At 26.0% G+C, this 12475-nt stretch overlaps 1 protein-coding gene across 1 annotated transcript in view; it reads right to left on the bottom strand.

Annotated features, from left to right (window-relative positions):
- Nucleotides 1-5054: 5054 nt before the first annotated feature.
- Nucleotides 5055-12475, bottom strand: part of nrv1 (nervana 1) — a 37688-nt gene continuing 30267 nt past the window's right edge. The window contains exons 3-5 of the mRNA XM_065502312.1: nt 8187-8444; nt 7854-8116; nt 5055-6596 (exon numbers count right to left, since the gene is read on the bottom strand). Coding sequence (XP_065358384.1) covers nt 6237-6596; nt 7854-8116; nt 8187-8444 — 881 coding nt within the window. The 3' untranslated portion in view covers nt 5055-6236. The remainder of the gene's footprint in view (nt 6597-7853; nt 8117-8186; nt 8445-12475) is intronic.

Below are 12475 nucleotides of genomic sequence, written 5' to 3'. Positions count from 1 at the left end.
GGGTCTTCTGAAAATTGATTTTAACAGACAGTCAGACAGACGGACATGGCTTAATCGACTCCGCTATCTATAAGGATCCATAATATATATATACTTTATAGGGTCGGAAAATTATATTGTTAAAATTACAAACGGAATGACAAACTTATATATACCCTTCTCACGAAGGTGAAGGGTATAAAAAAGAGTTTTTGAGTGACATCTTGTACTTAACAATTGTCTGAAGTTATTGTTCAATCGATATTAAATTCGTAAAAAAACAACTGGTTCTAAAACTTTATATTAAAAAAGTCTTTAACATGACTTCAGTCTTGGACTCTGCGACTGGTTTGGGATCTAAATACAGATATTTTCTTTACTGAATATTATACAAAAGTTGGTTTATAATTAATTGATAATATTTTTAATTTAATTTATTTAAAATTCACAATTCGAGAACAACAATTTCTTTTGTTTTTGATTTTTTTATTTTTATACTTTTTTTTTAAATTCCATAGTTTATTATAAATAATGTAGCTAAATACTTCTATTTTAAATTTTATAGCTAGAATATGTTATTAAATTTAAAAATCTATCTAAGATATAAATAATGGCTTGTAAACCAATCTATGATTTCTAAGGAATAAAGTGTTTAATTTATGAATTGGAATTGAATTGGATTTTCACTTTGCCTCAAAAAGTATACTAAACGCAGAGAAAATACATGGTTACGATATGGTTGCGGCAATTATTCTATGTTTTTTATTGCTAAATACATATTATTCCAATAAAAACTTGGTTTAAACTTACATGATTCTCGCTATACGGTTGGCAATATGATTGTTGTTCAACGATGATATATTCTTGACAATTTTTTTTTTATTATCATGACATGATCAGAAATACTTCTTAATATGGAGATGAGGCTATAAACATAATATGGTGATGTTTCTAATTGATTTACATATCATCATATTATGATTATATAATATGGTTGGATCGAACCACAATATGACCATAACAGTTATCACATAACCATATTATGGTTAAGATGGAATCATAATATGGTTAGCTACAATCATGTTATGATTGCACTGCTATTATAATATGATCGTTTATGATTATATTATGATTACCAAGAGGGAATTAAATTACAATTAAGTAGTATCATATTGCATGATGCTATACATTAGTACAAACCATAATATAAATTGACAGCAATCATAAAATTCAACTATGGTCAACACAACCATTTTTTTTTTATTTTCTTTGAGTCTCATAATGTTTATAATTTGTCATCAAAACTATTTATTTGAATTGTTTCAGTAATCTAAATAAAATTGGTTTATAGGCCATTTATCTGTACCTACTTTTACACATGAAATGATGATATTACATACTTACCTTATATTAAAAAAAATATTGTATAAACAAATTACTACTAAGAAACTGTATTTTAAATATTTAGAAAAAAAATCTTAAGAAAAATTACTTATTCTAAATAACAACATTTTCCATAAGAGAAATTCTACTCAAATTTTAACTATATCAAATAAAAATTTAAAATTTATTTATTTTAATAATCGTAACATATTTATTACTAAAAAAATGGAATTGTAAAATAGCTATAGCATTGTCCCGATTTTTTGTTAAAGTAAATTTCATTTGAAAAGAATTTAAAGACAATTTTATTTCTAAGATCAAAACTACTAAAATATTGTAATATATTGTTTTAATTCCTAAAGCAACTAAGTAATATTTTTTTTAAATTTATAATTTATTAAATTTATATATAATTATTATTGCAATTCAGTGGCCACATGTTGATACCTCACAACAATTTCTTTCAACATGAAAAAATAATGCTAAAATTACCCATTTATCATATTATAATTTTGTTTTGTCATTATTTCATGTAAGAAAACTAATTATACCCTTCACCATGAGTTGCAAGTAGAGTGTCCAAAAAACCGGTTTCCGGTTTAACCGAAAAAGTGTGCTTTTGAAAAAACCGGTTTTGATTATTGTCTTTTAAAAAAACCGGTTAAACGGTTTTGGTTTTTGTCTTCAAAAAAAACCGGTTAACCGGTTTATATTAAATTTTTATTTATTATAAAAATGGTCTCCTTAAATTAAATTTTATTTGTGGACGCTAAGAAATGTGTTAAGAATTATGTACTAAATCTTCGGAAATTTAGCATTTTTTAATTCTTAATACTCTATCTATATGCAGTCATTTTATATATTTTACGATATATTGTCGAATGCTATAATTTTCTATAAAATAAATCAATATTTTTAAAAATGGTATGAAAGTTTTTCATAAATGTTTGAATGAACTTTAGAAAATATATTTCATTAAAACCGGTTAACCATCTTACAAAAACCGGTTTGTCAAAAAAACAAAATGTTAAAAAAACCGAAACCGGTTTCGGATATTCTAGTTGCAAGGGTATTGTTTATAAGTTTGTCATTCCGCTTGTAATTTCTACATTTTTCATTTGCGACCCCACAAAGTATATATTGTGGATCGTTATAGTTATGGGATTCGATATCCGTCTTTATGTTTAAATCAACTTTCCGTAGCCCACAAATAATTTACATACATGATTCATACATCAATATATCCGCTATAGACCCGGATTGAGATATATGAACAAAACCAGGACATCCTCGATTTTTTACCTATTTTTGATCTATATCATTAATATATTTGCAACGACGTATATAATGTATAGTAGTCGGACCTACAAAGAGTCAAAATCGGAAAATATATTTTTAACCCGAATATGGTAAAAACAAACAAATTTTTATCATAAAATTGTTTTCATGAATAAATTAAGAAAAAAAATTTAAATTAAATTTTGTCATAAAATTTTTTTCACTAAAAAGTTTTAAAAAAATTTTAAAATATTTTTTTTTAATTTTGAAATGAAAATTAAATAATTTAATATTTTTTATTTTAAAGTATAATTTGGTGAAGGGTATATATAATTCGGCACTACAGAATATAGCTCTCTTACTTGTTTCTGTAACGAGTTGTTGTCAACTTGTGACCAGGGATTTGTTTAAAACAGCGATACTGATACGACTTTATTTTGAGCTTGTGTGTCTTCAATGGATTACTTATTTTGAATAAAATAACAAACTTCTAAAGTACAATACAAAATAAACGTTTAAAGTGATTACACTCTAGGTTACTTAGAGACACTTAAGTGACAATTGACTTCAAACTAGGTTACATGGGATGTCAGAATACTTAAGCAAAAAGAAAATAAACTGCATGAGAATTATATCAACAAAATTTTAATAAAATCAATTTATACGAATAACTCACAAAAAGGGCCGTACAAAATAAACGTTTAAAGAGACTAAACTCTAGATTACACGCTAAAGAGATGACAATTGTCTTGACATTAGATTACATGGAATGTATAAAGTAACAAATAGGCTGGAGTCAGTCAAGTGATCAGACATTAGCGACAATTACTGTCCATAAGGTATATATTGACTACTTGCTTAATTGATGGGTTATATTCCGAGCTCACTTCAAAATATTTGGTGGATTAAAACGGTCAGCTATTAAGTCATATTGTCATAATATTGTGCTTCAAACTAAAAAGTGTTATTCTATGACAATATAAGTAATAAACATAGTTAAAAGTCATATTAGTTTAGAATTGTTTTTGTTTGAAACACAACTATCATAATATATTAGGATATAGTGACAATATGACCTAATAGCAGACCATTTGAATCCCCCAATTATTTTATTATAACTCATGTAACAAGCGTAACGCAACCTTCTTGTATGAATTCTGCTAGAATGCAGCCGATCACTGGTTTAAAATTTATCTATTTTTATACCCTTCAACTTCGTGAGAAGGGTATATATAAGTTTGCCATTCCGTTTGTAATTTCTACATTTTTCATTTCCGACCCTATAAAGTATATATATTCTGGATACTTATAGATAGCGGAGTCGATTAAGCCATGACCGTCTGTCTGTATGTCTGTCCGTCTGTCGGTTGAAATCAATTTTCTGAAGACCCCAGATATCTTCGGGATCCAAATCTTCAATAATTCTCTCAGACAAGCTTTCGATAAGTTTCCTATTTAAAATCATCAAAATCGGTCCACAAATATCTGAGATATGAGGAAAAAACCAGGACAACCTCGATTTTTGACATATTTTTGACCTTTATCTGGATTACTAAGTCATTAATATAGACAATATGGATATCTAATGATAGATATTTCAAAGACCTTTGCAATGACCATAGTAAGTTGGACCTACAATGGGTCAAAATCGGAAAAATATTTTTTAACCCGATTTTTTTTTTCACCAAAAGTTTTTTTTCGCTAAATATTAAAAAAAAATTTAAATTTAAAAAAAAAACAATTCGAAAAATTTATTTTTCCAAAAAATTAAAAAACTCCCAAAAAAATAAATTTTTTTTACCTAAAAATATTTAAAATTTTTATTTTGGAGTATAATATGCTGAAGGGTATATAAGATTCGGCACAGCCGAATATAGCTGTCTTTTTTATTTATTTTTTTTTTGAAAGACGTTTGCTGTTGTCACCTGGCGCGACAATTCTGTTTCGTAATCTAATTACTGTTACAGCTCGTCAGAGAAAAAAAGCGTATAGTAATTATTAAAATTTTGACACATCATTTTATTATTAACATTAAGCTAATTAAGTTAATTGACAGAACATGAATTTTTCTATTTAAACAAATGAATACGAATTACTATGTATTAATAACAACAATATTAATATTAATAATGATAATTATAATGACAAACAAAATAATTTCAAAAAAAAAAATGAACAAAATTTAACAAAAATATATGGTTTCTTTCCTGAAAGTATTAAACAAAAAGCAAAACTACTTAATAATTGTTTATAAACAAGAATTGCACTATTTATTTAAAACTTCATCAATCCTAGAGAACAACTAAAACCAAAAAAATTTTAAACCAAACCAAAACTACAACTATGTATTTTAATAATGTAAAATGAGATTTAAACCAAGTAAAACATGAATGAAAATCAAAACACATTTAAAATTGTTTTATTTAACAAATTTTTATTGTATTATTTTTATTTCTTAAAGGTTTTTATTAAATTTAATAAAAAGTTTAAATTAAATTAAATGATTTAGGTGTACATTTTGTAAATATTATATGAAATTTGGTAACAAATATTGCCAGGTATATAGTATATATGTAGTAAGTATGTGTGTAATTGAAAAATAATTTTGAATTGAATTTAAAAGAAATTTTATATGGAAAGACGAGGGTAATTTGTGGGCACCCTCAATACTGTAAAATTAGAAATGTCACTAGAAAAATGTTTGGCTATGCACGTTTTTATCTATAAATAATTGTAAAAGTTGCTCAAATTAAAAATTCAAAAGGGGCGGAGGGCGTAAAAATGAAACAATGTTTTTTTTTTTTTGGAAATTTTAACAAAATATTTTTTGTAAATTTATAAGTTTTTTTCTTAAAGTTTTTGGTAAAATACAAACAAATATAATTACATAAATAAACAAGGGTTTTGAAATATTGAAATGTCTGCACTTTAGGGCAAAGTGCAGTGTATTCAACAAAAAGTTTTCGTAAAGATTAATAGTAACAGTAAGAGAAGAAGAAGGAAATTTGAAATACAACAAGATATGATTGACAGTTATTTAGATAGATACTTTGATAAGAGACATATAATCCAATATAGTATAATATATAAATATAATTAATACAAATTTAACCGAGTTTTTTTCCCTATCTTTGTTTTTAAATTCAAATACAGTTTTGTAAATATTATTTTGTTTAGCTAAAAGTGTTTAAATATAAAGAAAAATTTTCTATATGTCTGTTTAGTGGGGTATCTATTATAACGTATCTTGTAGTATGAAATTATGTATGTACATTCTACACTTAACACTTTTACAATTTAATTAATTAATTAACATTAAATAACACATGATAAACATTCTCTCTCTGTTTTATGGCCAAAGAAATAAAATAATTATGAAGAATTTATTTATTTATTGTATAAATGTAACAAACAAATGTAAAAAACAGACAAAATCACATACGAGTACAAAATTTAAATTCAAATTCATTTGATTTCGTTGAGGTTTTTACTGTTTGATTTGATTTAATTTAATTTGTTTTGCTTTTCTTTGCTTTGCTTATTTTTTTCTATTTATTTGTGCGATTGATTTTATTTAAATAATTTACTTTTTCTCTCTAAATAGATTTTTCAGTTGTTGTAATGGTAGAATTAATTTCTTTAATTGGTGCATCAATAGATTTCTTTTTCTCATCTGTATCATCGATTAGGATTTGGAAGGTAACGGAGCCCTTGCGATCGCGTATGCTGCCATTGTAAATGATGTTTTTCGCCCAGGCACGACATTCAATATTCACCATTTGGTTCATGGGCAATTTTTCGAATTGCACAGCAATCAAGGGACTCAAATAACCGGGCTGGTTGATGAAGGGATAGTAGTAGGCGGGGAAACCTTGTGAGGGATAGAATTTAACTTCACCCAAGTGCTCTCTGTCTGCGGCATTGGTGCCATCACAAGAAATCCAGATTTGTTGACGCTGCAAAAATGATACAGTAGAGAAATAGTTTAAATGTTTGTTTTTTAAAGTTATTATATAAAAATCAACTATTAGAAGCTCATTTAAACGCTTAAGATTCCCATTTGTTCAAATTTGCGTGACATGTTTAATGAACCTTTTTAAATTGATAAAAATGTTTTGTTTTTAAATAAATTCAACAAAAGTTTTTCAAAATTTTATAAATTTAAATTATAGAAATCTCTAATGAAAGCGAAATCTATTGGACAAACATTGATAAACATGGTTTGGAAGATTTTGGTTATGTTCGTGCTGTTGAATAACATTTCAATGTTGAATAACATTTCGAATAACAATTCGATTTGTTGCGCAAACTTGTCATACAATTTTTAACAGTTCATTAGCGAGAGTGTAAAACTGCACAGTTTGCTAGACATTTATGCATTTACATGAGGACCCTTATTGTATTTTATTTGTTTTGAAGAATACTTATATGATAATTATACTTATCATATGTATATGAACTTAATATAGATTAGATACATTTATAAGTAACAAAAATAATGTTGCCCTTTTTCTGCCCCTTTATTACTATAATGGGTATCAACTGTTAATAATTGGATACCTTATTGCTCGAGATTCAGACTTAGAAAAACAAAAATTAAATGAAAACGGTATAAGTTTTTCAGGTTTGGAAGATTTTGGTTATGTTCGTGCTGTTGAATAACATTTCGATGTTGAATAACATTTCGAATAACAGTGCGATTTGTTGCGCAAACTTGTCATACAATTTTTAACAGTTCATTAGCGAGAGTGTAAAACTGCACAGTTTGCTAGACATTTATGCATTTACATGAGGACCCATATTGTATTTTATTTGTTTTGAAGAATACTTATATGATAATTATACTTATCATATGTATATGATCCTAATATAGATTAAATACATTTATAAGTAACAAACAAAATGTTGCCCTTTTTCTGCCCCTTTAATAATATAATGGGTATCAACTGTTAATAATTTGATACCTTATTGCTCGAGATTCAGACTTAGAAAAACAAAAATTAAATGAAAACGGTATAAGTTTTTCAGTTTCAATATGTTTTGTGATAGAAAAATAAAACTGATTATTTGAAAGAAAAGGGCAGAAAAAGTGCAACATTTTTACCCAGTATAAGCTTTAAAATGTTTTGTGGTTGATAAGTTTTGAAACTTAAATTCAATTCAAGATTGAAAATATCTCAATATCAATATCTGTTTATTAGTCTAAAACATACCTCCAAAGGCTTGACATCCTTGATGTGTGCTTTCAATTGTGCTGGCATATCTTCGGGCAATTCAACGGGATCATCGTAGTATTCGGGCAACCAGCCGAAAATCTTGTTCAATTTCAAGAACACACATGGACGGGAATTATTGTATCCATATTCCTTTTGTGAAGAACAATCACCAAATTGATTAATATCCACATGACAGACATCGTTTTCATGGTGGGTTTGATTGAAACCGCAAATCTTTCCAACATGGGATCCATTGTAGTCTAGAAAAATTTTAAAATGAATTTATTTAATTAACAATTCATATTTTATTTATATAGTAAATCCACTTACCTTTCATATAATCGTCTAACAAATTAATCCATTTCTTCTTTGACTCATTCTGTTGAGTGTGGAACTTTATAACGGAACCAAGATCCATTTCATCAGTTAAGGGGCGGTAACCCATGCCGGGATTTGTTCCAATTAACGATTCTCCCAGTTTCCATTTGGGCTCTTTTTCACTCAATGTGGAAAATAGAGTTTCCAAACAAATTGTAAATAAACCAGCTAATACAATGTAGAAAATACCATAAAATAACATCAATTGACCTGGAAAAATTAAAAAAAATATACACATTATTATTTAGTTAATTAAATATTGTGGCCTTTTATTAAAGTGATAGAGAAAATAATTAATGGAATTTAATGGAAAATATGAGTAATTTGCTAAATTAAATTACAAAGTTCTTTTTAAAAACCTCGGATTTTTATTGACAAAATTTTTCCACTAATAATTAAATTTGAAAATCTATTAATTGAAAAAAACTAATGACAACTAAAGCTGAATAATTTGTTGTTATTTTTAAGCAAGAGATCTATGTAAACTCAAAGTTTAAATCTGGTTTAATCAACAGTGCCTTGATAAACCAGTTGTTTGTAACTGGCCCTTTTTTGTATTTAAAATTCTGTTTCTGTATTTAATCAAGGTTTAGGGGAGAATGAAAAACAAAAACACTGTCCATGTGAAAAAGACTTGATCAGTGTCTTAAATAGTATGTACTTTACAAAAATTGTAAATTAACACGTTTCATACACAAGTACACTAAACAACTTATACAAGTTTATTGTATTGGCAAATAAGGAAATTACAGCTTTTTTTCTTAAATAGATTTCAGTAGTAACTGCGCGTAGAGGTATTAAAATATTATTATAATTGCAAATACTAGCAGTCTGTGTCATGTGTTAACAAAAATAAAATAATAACAATAATAATAATAAAAAAACTTAAAAACCTAAGTTGAATAATAATCGACTTTGATATACCGTACCTGTGGAATAAAAGCTTTAATTGAACTTTTTTTTATTTCCTTAAATCAAGAATAAGTTAAACTTTATTTTAACTATTAGTTTTAAATAACTATAATTGGCATGTAGTTCTCTCGGCTTAATCATAACTTAAAACTGGATTTTGTAAAGTCAAAATAAAAGTTAACTTCGTCATAATATCGATGTAACTATGTATGTACAAAAGCTATTAAAAAGCTTAACTAGAACTTTATTAAGTTCCTTAAATTTAGTTCAAGATAAAGGCTTATTTAACTGTTAGTTTTTAATTACATTAATTGATGTATATCTGATTCTTTCTTAACTATAGGTTAAATTTAGATTATGTAAAAGTCAAAATTAAAATATACTTCAACGAAAACTAAAACAAATCAAAATAAAAGTTTATTTCAACAAAAATCAAAATAACAATGTGGGAGAAAAAAGAACTTTGTTAAGTTCTTTAAATCAATATTAATATAAACGTTTATGTAACTGTTAGTTATTGTAAGCAACTCATTTAAAAAAAAAACTCCACTAAAAAAATTTCTTTAAACTTTGCAACTGTCAGTTTTTAAAAACTTTAATTGGAGTACTTAAAGGAATACATTCTCACGGATTACATATGTATAAGTTAAACTTGGATTACGTTAAAGTCAAAATAAAAGTTTACTTTGATGAAAATTAAAATAACGATGTAACTATTGATGAGGAAGAGCTATTAAAAAGCTTTACCAGAACTTTTTTAAGTCATTTAAGCCAAGATTAAGACAAAATCTTAGTTAAATGTTAATTTTGAATTACTTTGATTGGCGCATTTTAGAGAAACTAGTTCTCTCGGCTTAATTATAAATTAAACTTAAATTACTTTAAAAATCAAAATAAAACATAATTTATTCCAAAATTAAAATAAGTATGTGTGAGGAAACTTGAACAAAAACTTTGTTAAGTTATTTTAACCAAGATTAAAATAAACGACTTTCGATAAACTAAAGATAAACTGTTAGATTTTGTATTCAATTCAATTTATGAGAAAATGCTATTAAAACGCTTTACCAGAACTTTTTTAAGTTATTAAGATAAAGTTTTGAATAACTTTAATTGGAGTATTTAGAGGAACTAGTTCTCTCGACTTAATTCTATATTAAAATTAAATTCATTTATACCAAAATTAAAATAAGTATGTATGAGGATAAGCTGTTAAAAAGCTTCACCAAAACTTTGTTATGTTATTTTAACCAAGATTAAAATAAACGTCTTTAGATAAACTAAAGATAAACTGTTAGTTTTTCTAATAAATTTAAAAAACTTCACTTAAACTTAATAATGTCCATTAGAAAAACTTCATTGAACATATTTTCATATACTAAATGTTTATTTAATTAAAGCAATTCTACAATAATATTTGAACTGTTAATTTTATTAACTCAATGTAGGGTACTTAAAAATACTTCATCTATTTACTTTTCGTTATGTGTTAACAATTCAAATAAATTATATCTCATATTTTGTGGTTGAATTTCTATATAGAATCAAAACGCAAAAACTGTATAGAATTCCAATGCCAAGGTTGCCTTTTCAAGTATAAATATAAATAAATTTTACAACTTTAAATAAATATACAATACAAAAACTGTCTATACACACACTCGTTTAGACGCTTTCTAAGGCGTTCATGTGTAAAAAATTAAAAGTGATGGTTTATTGATGTTGAAAAAAAAGTGAGTTGTCAAATCAAGTTGTTATGGTCATTGGAAAAGTTATTAGGGTTAAAATAAAATTGTATTAAAAGTAAGCTAACAAAAGCACACCCAAAGGACAAAACAGGAAAAAGGGATTTTTAAGAAGAGTATGGGATAGGTAAACAGGAATTTTTAAGAACTTGGTTTAAGGTAAATATTTGAATTTACAATGAGTTGTTGGATTAAGATTTCATAAAGTTTCTTAAACATATTTTTTTTGTTTGCCTTATTTAACATTCTTATGTGCTTTGGTTGACTTTAAGCAGTAAATGGTCCTTCCAAATGTTAGGGCAGTTTTTTAAAATATTTTGGTTTTGTGTTTGAGTTGTAAAAAACAATATTTTGTTCTTTTTCCTTTTTTGATTATAACTAACGAATTAATGTGATTAGATTAGTATTAAAGTCACTTGTTGAAAATGAAAGCAATTTTGTCGATTAACCAAATGTAATAAAAAAAACTTTTTGAAAAAAATAACATTTCAGCTTCTCAACAACCAGCAAAAGACTTTCCCAAAAAATAGTGTTTTTAGTTTTAGGTGACGACATCTAATTCATATTAAATTTAGTTCCTAGTATAAGTTTTCTTTTTTGTTTTACTACTGATATATAAAAGTTTAAGTATTATAAGAGTTTAAGTACAGTAAGTAACAAAAGTATGTTATGTTAAATGAGTGGCATAATTTTTATTTCTACTCAAGAATAAAAACTTTCTTATATATTAAGTTATTTTTATTTGATATTTAAAGTTTTTTCCATTTGACTTTTTTTTCCCTACTGTATATTTGAGGAGTGTTGTTATCCTTAAAACCCACTAACACATTTTCATCTACACTTTACACGCATTTGTTGAGATACAATTTTAACCCTCCAAAAAAAATATATTTATGCGAAAAAAACAACTATGAAAATTACGTATAAAGGAGCGGTTACTGGTTAATGGCCTCATTGGCGCCAAATAAATACATATAGACTTGTTGGCATTCAATTGTAAACAATACAGAAATACAACTATGAATAACTAACAATAACAACAACAACAACGTGGAAAAAAATGCCATAACAGAAATAATAACAACAACAACAAATTATGTTAGACATTTACAGGTTTTGTTTTTTTATGTGTTTTCATTTTCTTTACGCTCCTTCTCTGCACCACGGGTGGGGTGAAGAGAGTGAGAAATAGAATGTCAATGTTTTAATATGTCTGATTATTACAAATCAAAAAAAAAATTGTGGGGGTTTTATTAAAAAAAAATGTTAATATTTTTGATCGGAAATTGGATTTTCCAAAATGTAATAAAAATAGTGTATGTTTTAAACATATTTTTAATTTGCCAAGATAATAAACATATACATAAATTACATTCAGCCCTATTTGAGGAAATGCGCATAATTCCTAAAATAAATAATTAAGAATTAAAACCCCATGTTACAATTTTTTTTATTAGAATTTTTAATAATTTTACAGTTCAAATGATCCTGATTATTTAATGTTATAAAAAAGACTTATGGTATTTTTGCTTGTTTTTACGGTTTTTTTTTATCTTAAATATTTTTAAAATCTGTCAGATATGA

The sequence above is a fragment of the Calliphora vicina genome, chromosome 2 (genome assembly GCF_958450345.1).
Source record: "Calliphora vicina chromosome 2, idCalVici1.1, whole genome shotgun sequence".
NCBI lineage: Eukaryota > Metazoa > Arthropoda > Insecta > Diptera > Calliphoridae > Calliphora > Calliphora vicina.
The sequence above is the reverse complement of the archived record's forward strand: the minus strand, read 5'-3'. Positions and strand labels throughout refer to the sequence as shown.